Genomic DNA, 16,010 nt, shown 5'->3' with positions numbered 1-16,010 from the left:
TATAATCCTGCAGGTTTGCGTCCCCTAACTTTTCGTATGCAAACAGATTTGGGTAACCAAAAGAACCTTTTCGTATTCAAAGTGCCATGCCCGGCTTTCGTTCCTTTTTGGATGATTTTGATGGCAATTTTGCGTGCTATATAAGCCGCGGGTTTGCATCCCCTAACTTTTTGTATGCGAACGGGTTTGGGTAAACAAAAGAACCTTTTTGTATTCAAAGTGCCATACCCGGCTTGCGTTCCTCTTTGGGTTATTTTGCGGGCATTTTTGCGTGCTATATAACCCTGTGGGTTTGCATCTCCCAACTTTTTGTATGCAAACGGGTTTGGGTAAGCAAAAGAACCTTTTCGTATTCAAAGTGCCATGCCCGGCATTCGTTCCTTTTTGGGTTATTTTGATGGCATTTCTGCGTGCTATATCAGGCTGCGGGTTTGCGTCCCCTCACTTTTCGTAGGCAAATGGGTTTGGGTAACCAAAAGAACCTTTCCATATTCAAAGTGCCATGCCCGGCGTGCTTTCCTTTTTGGGTTATCTTGTAGGCATTTTTGCGTGCTATATAGTCCTGAGGGTTTCCATCCCCTAACTTTTTGTATGCAAACGGGTTTGGGTAACCAAAAGAACTTTTTCATATTCAAAGTGCCATGCCCGGCTTTTGTTCCTTTTTGGGTTATTTTGTAGGCATTTTTGCGTGCTATATAATCCTGCGGGTTTGCATCCCCTAACTTTTTGTATGCAAACGGGTTTGGGTAACCAAAAGAACCTTTCCGTATTCAAAGTGCCATACCCGGCTTCTGTTCCTCTTTGAGATATTTTGCAGGCATTTTTGCGTGCTATATAATCCTGCGGGTTTGCATGCCCTAACTTTTCGTATGCAAACGGGTTTGGGTAACCAAAAGAACCTTTTCATATTCAAAGTGCCATGCCTGGCATTCGTTCCTTTTTGGGTTATTTTTATGGCATTTTTGCGTGCTATATCAGCCTGCGGGTTTGCGTCCCCTAACTTTTCGTATGCAAACGGGTTTGGGTAAGCAAAAGAACCTTTCCGTATTCAAAGAGCCATGCCGGCTTGCGTTCCTTTTTGGGTTATTTTGATGGCATTTTTGTGTGCTATATAATCCTGCGGGTTTGCGTTTGCGTTCCTTTTTCTGGTTATTTTGTAGGCATTCTTGCGTGCTATATAAGCCTGCGGGTTTGCGTCCCCCAACTTTTCGTATGCAAAAGGGTTTGGCTAACCAAAAGAACCTTTCCGTATTCAAAGTGCCATACCCGGCTTGCGTTCCTTTTTGGGTTATTTTGTAGGCATTTTTGCGTGCTATATAATCCTGCGGGTTTGCATCCCCTAACTTTTTGTATGCAAACGGGTTTGGGTAACCAAAAGAACTTTTCCATATTCAAATTGCCATGCCCGGCTTTTGTTCCTTTTTGGGTTATTTTGTAGGCATTTTTGCGTGCTATATAATCCTGCAGGTTTGCATCCCCTAACTTTTTTGGGTTTGGGTAACCAAAAGAACTTTTTCTTATTCAAAGTGCCATGCCCGGCTTGCATTCCTCTTTGGGTTATTTTGCAGGCATTTTTGCGTGCTATATAAGCCTGAGGGTTTGCGTCCCCTAACTTTTTGTATGCAAACGGGTTTGGGTAACCAAAAGAACCTTTTCGTATTCAAAGTGCCATACCCGGCTTGCGTTCCTCTTTGAGTTATTTTGCGGGCATTTTTGCGTGCTATATAAGCCTGTGGGTTTGCGTCCCCTAACTTTTTGTATGCAAACAGGTTTGGGTAACCAAAAGAACCTTTTCGTATTCAAAGTGCCATACCCGGCTTGCATTCCTCTTTGGGTTATTTTGCAGGCATTTTTGCGTGCTATATAAGCCTGCGGTTTTGCGTCCCCTAAGTTTTTGTATGCAAACGGGTTTGGGTAACCAAAAGAACCTTTTCGTATTCAAAGTACCCATGCCCAGCTTTCGTTTTGTTTGGGGTTATGTTGATGGCATTTCTGCATGCTATATATGCCTGTGGGTTTGCATCCCCCAACTTTTTGTATGCAAACGGGTTTGGGTAAGCAAAAGAACCTTTTCGTATTCAAAGTGTCATGCCCGGCATTCGTTCCTTTTTGGGTTATTTTGATGGCATTTCTGCGTGCTATATCAGGCTGCGGGTTTGCGTCCGCTCAGTTTTTGTATGCAAACGTTTTGGGTAACCAAAAGAACCTTTCCGTACTCAAAGTGCCATGCCCGGCTTGCGTTCCTTTTTGGGTTATTTTGATGGCATTTTTGCGTGCTATATAAGCCTGCGGGTTTGCGTCCCCTAACTTTTCGTTTGCAAACGGGTTTGGGTAACCAAAAAGAACCTTTCTGCATTCAAAGTGCCATACCCGGCTTGCATTCCTCTTTGGGTTATTTTGCAGGCATTTTTGCGTGCTATATAAGCCTGCGGGTTTGCGTCCCCTAACTTTTTGTACGCAAACGGGTTTGGGTAACCAAAAGAACCTTTTCGTATTCAAAGTACCCATGCCCAGCTTTCGTTTTGTTTGGGGTTATGTTGATGGCATTTCTGCATGCTATATATGCCTGTGGGTTTGCATCCCCCAACTTTTTGTATGCAAACGGGTTTGGGTAAGCAAAAGAACCTTTTCGTATTCAAAGTGCCATGCCCAGCTTTCGTTTTTTTGGGTTATGTTGATGGCATTTTTGCATGCTATATAATCCTACGGGTTTGCCTAACCTAACTTTTTGTATGGAAACAGGTTTGGGTAACCAAAAGAACCTTTCCGTATTCAAAGTGCCATACCCGGCTTCCGTTCCTCTTTGGGTTATTTTGATGGAATTTTTGCGTGCTACATAAGCCTGCCGATTTGCGTCCCCTAATTTTTCGTATGCAAACGGGAATTGGGTAACCAAAAGATCCTTTCCGTATTTAAAGTGCCATACCCGGCTTGCGTTTCTCTTTGGGTTATTTTGCGGGCATTTTTGCGTGCTATATAACCCTGTGGGTTTGCATCCCCCAACTTTTTGTATGCAAACGGGTTTGGGTAAGCAAAAGAACCTTTTCGTATTCAAAGTGCCATGCCCAGCATTCATTCCTTTTTGGGTTATTTTGATGGCATTTCTGCGTGCTATATCAGGCTGCGGGTTTGCGTCCCCTCACTTTTCGTATGCAAATGGGTTTGGATAACCAAAAGAACCTTTCCGTATTCAAAGTGCCATGCCCGGCGTGCTTTCCTTTTTGGGTTATCTTGTAGGCATTTTTGCGTGCTATATGGTCCTGAGGGTTTACATCCCCTAACTTTTTGTATGCAAACGGGTTTGGGTAACCAAAAGAACTTTTTCATATTCAAAGTGCCATGCCCGGCTTTTGTTCCTTTTTGGGTTATTTTTTAGGCATTTTTGCGTGCTATATAATCCTGCGGGTTTGCATCCCCTAACTTTTTGTATGCAAACGGGTTTGGGTAACCAAAAGAACCTTTCCGTATTCAAAGTGCCATACCCGGCTTCCGTTCCTCTTTGAGTTATTTTGCAGGCATTTTTGCGTGCTATATAATCCTGCGGGTTTGCATGCCCTAACTTCCGTATGCAAACGGGTTTGGGTAACCAAAAGAACCTTTTCATATTCAAAGTGCCATGCCTGGCATTCGTTCCTTTTTGGGTTATTTTGATGGCATTTTTGCGTGCTATATCAGCCTGCGGGTTTGCGTCCCCTAACTTTTCGTATGCAAACGGGTTTGGGTAAGCAAAAGAACCTTTGCGTATTCAAAGTGCCATGCCGGCTTGCGTTCCTTTTTGGGTTATTTTGATGGCATTTTTGTGTGCTATATAAGCCTGCGGGTTTGCGTCCCCAAACTTTTCGTATGCAAATGGGTTTTGCTAACCTAAAGAACCTTTCTGTATTCAAAGTGCCATGCCCGGCGTGCGTTCCTTTTTGGGTTATCTTGTAGGCATTTTTACGTGCTATATACCTCCGGGTTTGCATCCCCTAACTTTTTGTATGCAAACGGTTTGGGTAACCAAAAGAACCTTTTCATATTCAAAGTGCCATGCCTGGCATTCGTTCCTTTTGGGTTATTTTGATGGCATTTTTGCGTGCTATATAAGCCTGTGGGTTTGCGTCCCCTAACTTTTCGTATGCAAATGGTTTGGGTACCCAAAAGAACCTTTCCGTATTCAAAGTGCCATGCCCAGCGTACGTTCGTTTTTGGGTTATTTTGTAGGCATTTTTACGTGCTATATAATCCTGCGGGTTTGCGTCCCCTAACTTTTTGTATGCAAACAGGTTTGGGTAACCAAAAGAACCTTTTCGGATTCAAAGTGCCATACCCGGCTTGCGTTCCTCTTTGGGTTATTTTGCGGGCATTTTTGCGTGCTATATAAGCCTGTGGGTTTGCGTCCCCTAACTTTTTGTATGCAAACGGGTTTGGGTAAGCAAAAGAACCTTTTCATATTCAAAGTGCCATGCCTGGCATTCGTTCCTTTTTGGGTTATTTTGATGGCATTTTTGCGTGCTATATCAGCCTGCGGGTTTGCGTCCCCTAACTTTTCGTATGCAAATGGGTTTGGGTAACCAAAAGAACCTTTTCGTATTCAAAGTGCCATACCCGGCTTGCGTTCCTCTTTGGGTTATTTTGCGGGCATTTTTGCGTGCTATATAAGCCTGTGGGTTTGCACCCCCCAACTTTTCGTATGCAAACGGGTTTGGGTAACCAAAAGATCCTTTTCGGATTCAAGGTGCCATACCCGGCTTGCGTTCCTCTTTGGGTTATTTTGATGGCATTTCTGCATGCTATATCAGGCTGTGGGTTTGCGTCCCCTCACTTTTCGTATGCAAATGGGTTTGGGTAACCAAAAGAACCTTTCCATATTCAAAGTGCCATGCCCGGCGTGCTTTCCTTTTTGGGTTATTTTGTAGGCATTTTTGCGTGCTATATAGTCCTGCGGGTTTACATCCCCTAACTTTTTGTATGCAAACGGGTTTGGGTAACAAAAGAACTTTTTCATATTCAAAGTGCCATGCCCGGCTTTTGTTCCTTTTTGGGTTATTTTGTAGGCATTTTTGCGTGCTATATAATCCTGCGGGTTTGCATCCCCTAACTTTTTGCATGCAAATGGTTTGGGTAACCAAAAGAACCTTTCCGTATTCAAAGTGCCATACCCGGCTTCCGTTCCTCTTTGGGTTATATTGTAGGCATTTTTGCGTGCTATATAATCCTGCAGGTTTGCATCCCCTAACTTTTTGTATGCAAACGGGTTTGGGTAACCAAAAGAACTTTTTCATATTCAATGTGCCATGCCCGGCTTTTGTTCCTTTTTGGGTTATTTTGTAGGCATTTTTGCGTGCTATATAATCCTGCGGGTTTGCATCCCCTAACTTTTTGTATGCAAACGGGTTTGGGTAACCAAAAGAACCTTTCCGTATTCAAAGTGCCATACCCGGCTTCCGTTCCTCTTTGGGTTATTTTGTAGGCATATTTGCGTGCTATATGAGCCTGCGGTTTTGCGTCCCCTAACTTTTTGTATGCAAACAGGTTTGGGTAACCAAAAGAACCTTTTCGGATTCAAAGTGCCATACCCGGCTTGCGTTCCTCTTTGGGTTATTTTGCGGGCATTTTTGCGTGCTATATAAGCCTGTGGGTTTGCGTCCCCTAACTTTTTGTATGCAAACAGGTTTGGGTAAGCAAAAGAACCTTTTCATATTCAAAGTGCCATGCCTGGCATTCGTTCCTTTTTGGGTTATTTTGATGGCATTTTTGCGTGCTATATCAGCCTGCGGGTTTGCGTCCCCTAACTTTTCGTATGCAAATGGGTTTGGGTAACCAAAAGAACCTTTTCGTATTCAAAGTGCCATACCCGGCTTGCGTTCCTCTTTGGGTTATTTTGCGGGCATTTTTGCGTGCTATATAAGCCTGTGGGTTTGCATCCCCCAACTTTTCGTATGCAAACGGGTTTGGGTAACCAAAAGATCCTTTTCGGATTCAAGGTGCCATACCCGGCTTGCGTTCCTCTTTGGGTTATTTTGATGGCATTTCTGCATGCTATATCAGGCTGTGGGTTTACATCCCCTAACTTTTTGTATGCAAACGGGTTTGGGTAACAAAAGAACTTTTTCATATTCAAAGTGCCATGCCTGGCTTTTGTTCCTTTTTGGGTTATTTTGTAGGCATTTTTGCGTGCTATATAATCCTGCGGGTTCGCATCCCCTAACTTTTTGCATGCAAACGGTTTGGGTAACCAAAAGAACCTTTCCGTATTCAAAGTGCCATACCCGGCTTCCGTTCCTCTTTGGGTTATATTGTAGGCATTTTTGCGTGCTATATAATCCTGCAGGTTTGCATCCCCTAACTTTTTGTATGCAAACGGGTTTGGGTAACCAAAAGAACTTTTTCATATTCAATGTGCCATGCCCGGCTTTTGTTCCTTTTTGGGTTATTTTGTAGGCATTTTTGCGTGCTATATAATCCTGCGGGTTTGCATCCCCTAACTTTTTGTATGCAAACGGGTTTGGGTAACCAAAAGAACCTTTCCGTATTCAAAGTGCCATACCCGGCTTCCGTTCCTCTTTGGGTTATTTTGTAGGCATATTTGCGTGCTATATGAGCCTGCCGATTTGCGTCCCCTAATTTTTCGAATGAAAACGGGAATTCGGTAACCAAAAGATCCTTTCCGTATTTAAAGTACCCTACCCGGCTTGCATTCTTTTTGGGTTATTTTGCAGGCATTTTTGCGTGCTATATAAGTCTGCCGATTTCTGTCCCCGAACTTTTCGAATCCAAACGTTTTTGGGTAACCAAAAGAACCTTTCTGTACTCAAAGTGCCATGCCCGGCTTGCGTTCCTTTTTGGGTGATTTTGATGGCAATTTTGCGTGCTATATAAGCCGCGGGTTTGCATCCCCTAACTTTTTGTATGCGAACGGGTTTGGGTAAACAAAAGAACCTTTTTGTATTCAAAGTGCCATACCCGGCTTGCGTTCCTCTTTGGGTTATTTTGCGGGCATTTTTGCGTGCTATATAACCCTGTGGGTTTGCATCCCCCAACTTTTTGTATGCAAACTGGTTTGGGTAAGCAAAAGAACCTTTTCGTATTCAAAGTGCCATGCCCGGCATTCGTTCCTTTTTGGGTTATTTTGATGGCATTTCTGCGTGCTATATCAGGCTGCGGGTTTGCGTCCCCTCACTTTTCGTAGGCAAATGGGTTTGGGTAACCAAAAGAACCTTTCCATATTCAAAGTGCCATGCCCGGCGTGCTTTCCTTTTTGGGTTATCTTGTAGGCATTTTTGCGTGCTATATAGTCCTGAGGGTTTACATCCCCTAACTTTTTGTATGCAAACGGGTTTGGGTAACCAAAAGAACTTTTTCATATTCAAAGTGCCATGCCCGGCTTTTGTTCCTTTTTGGGTTATTTTGTAGGCATTTTTGCGTGCTATATAATCCTGCGGGTTTGCATCCCCTAACTTTTTGTATGCAAACGGGTTTGGGTAACCAAAAGAACCTTTCCGTATTCAAAGTGCCATACCCGGCTTCTGTTCCTCTTTGAGATATTTTGCAGGCATTTTTGCGTGCTATATAATCCTGCGGGTTTGCATGCCCTAACTTTTCATATGCAAACGGGTTTGGGTAACCAAAAGAACCTTTTCATATTCAAAGTGCCATGCCTGGCATTCGTTCCTTTTTGGGTTATTTTTATGGCATTGTTGCGTGCTATATCAGCCTGCGGGTTTGCGTCCCCTAACTTTTCGTATGCAAACGGGTTTGGGTAAGCAAAAGAACCTTTCCGTATTCAAAGAGCCATGCCGGCTTGCGTTCCTTTTTGGGTTATTTTGATGGCATTTTTGTGTGCTATATAATCCTGCGGGTTTGCGTTTGCGTTCCTTTTTCTGGTTATTTTGTAGGCATTCTTGCGTGCTATATAAGCCTGCGGGTTTGCGTCCCCCAACTTTTCGTATGCAAAAGGGTTTGGCTAACCAAAAGAACCTTTCCGTATTCAAAGTGCCATACCCGGCTTGCGTTCCTTTTTGGGTTATTTTGTAGGCATTTTTGCGTGCTATATAATCCTGCGGGTTTGCATCCCCTAACTTTTTGTATGCAAACGGGTTTGGGTAACCAAAAGAACTTTTCCATATTCAAAGTGCCATGCCCGGCTTTTGTTCCTTTTTGGGTTATTTTGTAGGCATTTTTGCGTGCTATATAATCCTGCAGGTTTGCATCCCCTAACTTTTTTGGGTTTGGGTAACCAAAAGAACTTTTTCTTATTCAAAGTGCCATGCCCGGCTTGCATTCCTCTTTGGGTTATTTTGCAGGCATTTTTGCGTGCTATATAAGCCTGAGGGTTTGCGTCCCCTAACTTTTTGTATGCAAACGGGTTTGGGTAACCAAAAGAACCTTTTCGTATTCAAAGTGCCATACCCGGCTTGCGTTCCTCTTTGGGTTATATTGCAGGCATTTTTGCGTGCTATATAAGCCTGCGGTTTTGCGTCCCCTAACTTTTTGTATGCAAACGGGTTTGGGTAACCAAAAGAACCTTTTCGTATTCAAAGTGTCATGCCCGGCATTCGTTCCTTTTTGGGTTATTTTGATGGCATTTCTGCGTGCTATATCAGGCTGCGGGTTTGCGTCCGCTCAGTTTTTGTATGCAAACGTTTTTGGGTAACCAAAAGAACCTTTCCGTACTCAAAGTGCCATGCCCGGCTTGCGTTCCTTTTTGGGTTATTTTGATGGCATTTTTGCGTGCTATACAAGCCTGCGGGTTTGCGTCCCCTAACTTTTCGTTTGCAAACGGGTTTGGGTAACCAAAAAGAACCTTTCTGCATTCAAAGTGCCATACCCGGCTTGCATTCCTCTTTGGGTTATTTTGCAGGCATTTTTGCGTGCTATATAAGCCTGCGGGTTTGCGTCCCCTAACTTTTTGTACGCAAACGGGTTTGGGTAACCAAAAGAACCTTTTCGTATTCAAAGTGCCATGCCCAGCTTTCGTTTTTTTGGGTTATGTTGATGGCATTTTTGCATGCTATATAATCCTACGGGTTTGCCTAACCTAACTTTTTGTATGGAAACAGGTTTGGGTAACCAAAAGAACCTTTCCGTATTCAAAGTGCCATACCCGGCTTCCGTTCCTCTTTGGGTTATTTTGATGGAATTTTTGCGTGCTACATAAGCCTGCCGATTTGCGTCCCCTAATTTTTCGTATGCAAACGGGAATTGGGTAACCAAAAGATCCTTTCCGTATTTAAAGTGCCATACCCGGCTTGCGTTTCTCTTTGGGTTATTTTGCGGGCATTTTTGCGTGCTATATAACCCTGTGGGTTTGCATCCCCCAACTTTTTGTATGCAAACGGGTTTGGGTAAGCAAAAGAACCTTTTCGTATTCAAAGTGCCATGCCCAGCATTCGTTCCTTTTTGGGTTATTTTGATGGCATTTCTGCGTGCTATATCAGGCTGCGGGTTTGCGTCCCCTCACTTTTCGTATGCAAATGGGTTTGGATAACCAAAAGAACCTTTCCGTATTCAAAGTGCCATGCCCGGCGTGCTTTCCTTTTTGGGTTATCTTGTAGGCATTTTTGCGTGCTATATGGTCCTGAGGGTTTACATCCCCTAACTTTTTGTATGCAAACGGGTTTGGGTAACCAAAAGAACTTTTTCATATTCAAAGTGCCATGCCCGGCTTTTGTTCCTTTTTGGGTTATTTTTTAGGCATTTTTGCGTGCTATATAATCCTGCGGGTTTGCATCCCCTAACTTTTTGTATGCAAACGGGTTTGGGTAACCAAAAGAACCTTTCCGTATTCAAAGTGCCATACCCAGCTTCCGTTCCTCTTTGAGTTATTTTGCAGGCATTTTTGCGTGCTATATAATCCTGCGGGTTTGCATGCCCTAACTTTCCGTATGCAAACGGGTTTGGGTAACCAAAAGAACCTTTTCATATTCAAAGTGCCATGCCTGGCATTCGTTCCTTTTTGGGTTATTTTGATGGCATTTTTGCGTGCTATATCAGCCTGCGGGTTTGCGTCCCCTAACTTTTCGTATGCAAACGGGTTTGGGTAAGCAAAAGAACCTTTCCGTATTCAAAGTGCCATGCCGGCTTGCGTTCCTTTTTGGGTTATTTTGATGGCATTTTTGTGTGCTATATAATCCTGCGGGTTTGCGTTTGTGTTCCTTTTTCTGGTTATTTTGTAGGCATTCTTGCGTGCTATATAAGCCTGCGGGTTTGCGTCCCCCAACTTTTCGTATGCAAAAGGGTTTGGCTAACCAAAAGAACCTTTCCGTATTCAAAGTGCCATACCCGGCTTGCGTTCCTTTTTGGGTTATTTTGTAGGCATTTTTGCGTGCTATATAATCCTGCGGGTTTGCATCCCCTAACTTTTTGTATGCAAACGGGTTTGGGTAACCAAAACAACCTTTCCGTATTCAAAGTGCCATGCCCGGCATGCGTTCCTCTTTGGGTTATTTTGTAGGCATTTTTGCGTGCTATATGAGCCTGCGGGTTTGCGGCCCCTAACTTTTCGTATGCAAACAGGTTTGGGTAACCAAAAGAACCTTTTCGTATTCAAAGTGCCATGCCCGGCTTTCGTTCCTTTTTGGGTTATTTTGATGGCCTTTTTGCGTGCTATATAAGCCTGCCGATTTGCGTCCCCTAACTTTTCGTATGCAAACGGGAATTGGGTTACCAAAAGATCCTTTCCGTATTTTAAAGTACCATACCCGGCTTGCATTCCTTTTTGGGTTATTTTGCAGGCATTTTTGCGTGCTATATAATCCTGCGGGTTTGCGTTTGCGTTCCTTTTTCTGGTTATTTTGTAGGCATTCTTGCGTGCTATATAAGCCTGCGGGTTTGCGTCCCCCAACTTTTCGTATGCAAAAGGGTTTGGCTAACCAAAAGAACCTTTCCGTATTCAAAGTGCCATACCCGGCTTGCGTTCCTTTTTGGGTTATTTTGCGGGCATTTTTGCGCGCTATATAAGCCTGCGGGTTTGCGTTCCCTAACTTTTTGTATGCAAACGGGTTTGGGTAACCAAAAGAACCTTTACGTATTCAAAATGCCATGCCCGGCTTGCGTTCCGTTGCACTCTTTTTGGGTTATTTTGTATGCATTTTTGCGTTCTAAGCGCAGCCGTTTACTTCGGCTAACTTTGATTAGGCAAACGGGTTTGGGTAACTAAAGGAACCTTTGTGTAGGCAAAGTTCTAGGCCCGGTTTGCATTCTGTTGTACTTGTTTTGGGTTATTTTCTATGCATTTTCCATTGTATATAAGGCCGTAGGTTTCCATCCCCTAACTTTGTGTATGGAAACTGGTTTGGGTTACCAAAAGAACCTTTGCGTATGGATAGTGCCACGCACGGTTTGCATTTTTTTGTACTCCTTTTAGGTTATTTTGTGTACATTTTGCGTTGTATATAAGGCTGTCGGTTTGCATCTCCTAACTTTGTGTATGCAAACTGGTTTGGGTGACCAAGAGGATGTATGTGTGTGCAAAGCGCCACGTCCACAATGTGTTCCTTTGCACTCTTTAGGGGTTCTTTTGTACGCATTTTTGCATTCTACTGTTACGAAGCTGTGGGTTTATTTACAGCTGAGGATAGATGAAAGCACATGAAGGAAGCAGCCGAAGGCGAAGACCAGTCCAGTACGATCAACCGCCCAGTTCATGCACGCACTCCATACCACCTGTTTGTCTTCTTCTAACCTCCGCGCGTTGCCGCGACATTTTCCCCGGGGCCAGGCGAAGCTCGCCAAGTGAGTTAAATGGGTCGGTGATGATACTGCTTGAGGCGAGCCACATGAATAACTTGTGTCATGCCCGAACGCTGTTTATTTGCAGTAACTTGGGCGACAACGTAGCATACATCGCTGAGACAAGTGAGAATGATGAAGGGTCCAGAGTAGGTGGCGAGACACTTGCGGTACAGTTCTTTTTTGCGAACGGGTGTCCACAGCCAAACAATCTCTGGGCGAAAAGCTCACGGAAATATGCCGGGCATCGTAGAGGCTCTTGCTGCTGCCTTGTGAGGACAATGTCCTCAGACGTGCGAGTCAGCGTTCTTCTTCTGCAAGACACAAAGTCTGAGCCATGGACCGGTCTTCATGGTGCTGGAAGGGCAGGAGAGCTTCCAGAAAGCTCCGCGGATTGCGTATGTAAAGCAAAAAGAATGGCACATATCCAGTAACTTCAGGCATGGCAGTATTGTACGCATATGTAACAAAAGGCACGAGGGCGTCCCAGTTCTTGTGGTCAGCGTCGACATACATTGACAGCATGTTGGTAAGTCAGCGATTCATCCACTCAGTGAGACCATTATTTTGCGGGTGGTAAGGAGATGAATGCCTTGGCTGAAGTCAAGTGTTGGCCTGATTCTATTCGAAATTATATTGGTGAATATTTTATACAATATAGAAAGCAAGCTAATGGGTCTATAATTCTTCGATTCTTTAACGTCTCCCTTCTTATGGAGGAGTATAATGTTGGCATTCTTCCAGCTTTCTGGTACACTTGAAGTCGTGAGGCATTGCATATAAAGGGCCGCAAGCTTTTCAAGCATATCTCCTCCATCTTTGATGAAATCAACTGTTATTGCATCTTTTCCGGCAGCTTTTCCCCTGGTCATGTCTTTCAAAGCCCTTCTAGCTTCATCGCTAGTTATAGAAGGGGCCCCTGTATCCTGTTCATCACTACTTCGAATGAAAGTATCGTGGCTGCTCTGGGAACTGTACAAGTCAGTGTAGAATTCTTCCGCTCTTCTTGCTATGTCATCGAAATTGCTTATGATATTACCCTGCTTATCTTTCAGTGCATACACTTTGCCTCGTCCTATGCCAAGTTTTCTTATGGATGATTTCATGCTGTGTCCATATCTGCTTCCTCTATCTTTTCCATGTTATATTTTCAGATATCTCTTACTTTCTTCTTGTTGATCAGTTTCGACAGTTCAACGAATGCTATCTGACCGCTCGAGTTGGACACTTTCATGTTTTGCCGTTTCTTAATTAGGTCCTTTGTTACTTGGGACAGCTTACCTACTGGTTGCCTTGGTGCCTTACATCCCACTTCAATTGCTGCTTCTGAGACCAGCCTAGTTACGGTTTCAGTCATTACCTCTATGTTGTCTTCATCTTCCTGTTCCAAAGCTGCATATTTGTTTGCGAGCACCAGCCTGAATTCGTCTGCTTTTACCCTTACAGCGTCTAGGTTGGCCTGTTTCTGCTTGACTAATTTTATTCTTTCTCTCTTCAAATTGGGAGAAATCCTAGACCTCACTAACCTATGGTCACTGCACTTAACCCTACCTAACACTTCTACATCCTATGCTGGGATCGGCAGATAGTATGAAATCTATTTCATTCCATGTTTCTCCATTAGGGCTTTTCCAGGTCCACTTCCTATTGCTGCGCTTCCTGAAGAAGGTATTCATTATTCGGAGCCTATTCCTTTCTGCAAAATCTACCAACATTTCTACTCTAGTGATCCTAGAATCGGTGCCGTAGTTGCCAACTGCTTGCTCACCAGTCTGCTTTTCCCCCACTTTTGCATTAGTCGCCGATGACTGCAGTGTACTGAGCTTGTACCTTTCTCATTGCTAAGTCAACATCTTCATAAAACTGTTCTATTTCTTCATCATTGTGACTCGAGGTTGGGGCGCAGGCTTGTACTACCTTCATTCTATAATTCCTATTCAGCTTTAATGGCTACCGCATTAGTGCTGTAGGGACAATTCTACAGCATTATAGCTGTAGAATTCATCAATGTTGCCCGCTATGTCCTTATAGACTAGAAATCCTACTCCAATTTCTCTCCTATCTGGAAGACCTCTGCAGCAGAGGACGTGGCCGTTAGTCAGCACTGTATAAGCCTCACCAGTTCTTTTAACCTCACTAAGGCCAACAATATCCTAGACCTCTGTAATACCATCAATTACAGAGGTCTATTATCAGGTAATATTAATTATTATCAGGTAATACCTGATAATCCTGAGATATTACCTATTACCTGATAATTCTTCGAATAGCCCTGCTAAGCTAGCCTCACTTGACAGGATGCGCGTGTTGAACGTTGCCAGGTTCAGTTTCCAGTAGCGGCCTGTCCGGACCCAGAGATTCTTAGCACCCTCTGCCCTGTCGCAGTTCTGCCCGCTGGCTTGGTAAGGTGCTCCACAGCCGCTGGGGACTGAGGGCCATGGGTTAATTGAAGGAGTCATGAGGGTGGCCGAATACTCCAACAGTGAGGCCAATTCCTGTTGTGGTTAGGGAGTGACTGTTGAAGCTTAGTGGGCCTTCCTAATTTGGTTGCACCTGGACTAGTATAGCTCCACTAGCTCTCAGCGATATTTTTTGCCGATGTCAGGCGCCACTCCAGGCCTGAAAATGTAGTTGATTGGAGGAGGATTCGAGCTTATGACCTTCAGATTATAAGCCGGATATTCTACTCCTGCTCCACGCCACCACACCACTGATGTGCCTTTATTTCCAAGAAATAAAAAGGAGATAATACACACACACCTGCTGCATTCCGGATTGTCACAAATGAAGAGCTCCAGGCCATTTCCACAGATGAAGCAATATGCCTGAAATTCATAGAGTGCTAACATGAGCTCAAATGCCAGCCAGCAGGGGAAAAAGTGTAATATTGTGTGGCTACTTAGTAAGCACATACAGGTCACCATCAGAATATTTAAATGTTGATTGTATAAAATTTTGAATACCAGTTTGAAAACAGCGATGAGAAACATGTTAAACAAGCACAGTCAGTAACAATAGTACCACGAACATCTGAACCACAGGTCGTTGCTGTAGACAAGGCAGATAACTTAATTCTTAACTGTGAATAATTTAGATGGCCCTACAAGGACATCAAATTATTCACAATTTCCGCAGATAACGTGATTTTAACGCGAAAAGTAATTTCTATTGGCCACATTTCTTTATTATTGCGAAAGCAATTATATAGACACTCCAGGCGCATTTCTACCATAGGCATCGCCGTCACCGTGAGGTTCCGTAAAAGTCGAAGGGCGGTGAAATCGTCGCCGCCCGCCGTACGTTGTATGTTTGAGTGAAAGCGTGCGAGGGTGAGCCGCTCATCGCGGCTCAATCTCGCCTACGCAAGTACGCAAGGAAGAAGGCCATTCCACATGGCGCAATTTTCGCAGAGCGACACAGCGAATTCCATCGCTCAGCGACCGCCGCAACGTCGCGGGCTCTCCCCGCGACGGGATTCCAACATGTTGGTATTTCCATCGCTGAGGATTGGCGCGATGTGGGTCATGAACAATTTTTTTTCTCCAGCTCGCACAATTCATTTAAAAGGAGAAGCTGCATGCTATCCAGGTCGCGAGCTGATGCCGCCTTCAACATATGGCACGTACCCTCATGATCGTCGCCGTCGTCAACGTCTTCATTGCTACAAATTGTGTCAGGCGCTTGCACACTCAGTAGTAGCTTCTGCTTTTGGAGAAGCAAATACTCCTCCAGGAGAAGAGTTGTGGGTTCCATCGTACCGCAACAACAAAACTGGAGTGTACAAAACAAAACCACCACACCACGCCGTAGGCTTATGCGGTTTGTGCAGCGTTTTCGCTCGCTGTAGCTGCGGACTAATCGATCGCAAAATCTCAACGCTTTTAAAGGCTGAAAAATTGTGTGCTATTCTACTTTCAAAAAAAATATTATGAAATTGTAATATTTTACTAGTTTCCATGTTGTTTTTATTTAACGATGCAGGCATAGATACTTCGTTACCAGGGAGCAACCTTGGGCGTCGCTGCGACGGAAATCGCACGGTCAAGGACGCATGTGAAAGCTGCCAACGAAAATCGCTCTGCGACGTGCACGACACAACCATTTTTTTCGCCCTAATCGCGCCATGTGAAACGGCCTAAAAGCGGGAAGGAAGCGCGCTGTCCTCGGTCATGTACAACTCTGAGGGGGGGGGGGGGGGCGAGCTGCAAGGCTCAGGAGGCACGTTCTACTCCACGCGGTGGCGTCTATCTTGAAAGCAATCTGCATCGGCGACACAGTCCGCCGTGCGCTCTGTTTTC

The 16,010-nt window shown here is 44.3% G+C and overlaps 1 protein-coding gene across 1 annotated transcript in view; it reads right to left on the bottom strand.

Moving 5' to 3' along the window:
- LOC119447488 (DNA (cytosine-5)-methyltransferase 3C-like) overlaps nt 1-16,010 on the bottom strand; it is a 352,358-nt gene that overhangs the window by 249,619 nt on the left and 86,729 nt on the right. Inside the window, exon 5 of the mRNA XM_049663800.1 lies at nt 14,473-14,537. Coding sequence (XP_049519757.1) covers nt 14,473-14,537 — 65 coding nt within the window. The remainder of the gene's footprint in view (nt 1-14,472; nt 14,538-16,010) is intronic.

Source organism: Dermacentor silvarum, chromosome 1 (assembly GCF_013339745.2).
Source record: "Dermacentor silvarum isolate Dsil-2018 chromosome 1, BIME_Dsil_1.4, whole genome shotgun sequence".
NCBI lineage: Eukaryota > Metazoa > Arthropoda > Arachnida > Ixodida > Ixodidae > Dermacentor > Dermacentor silvarum.
Note: the sequence above shows the minus strand (reverse complement) of the source record. Positions and strands in the feature narration are given on the sequence as shown.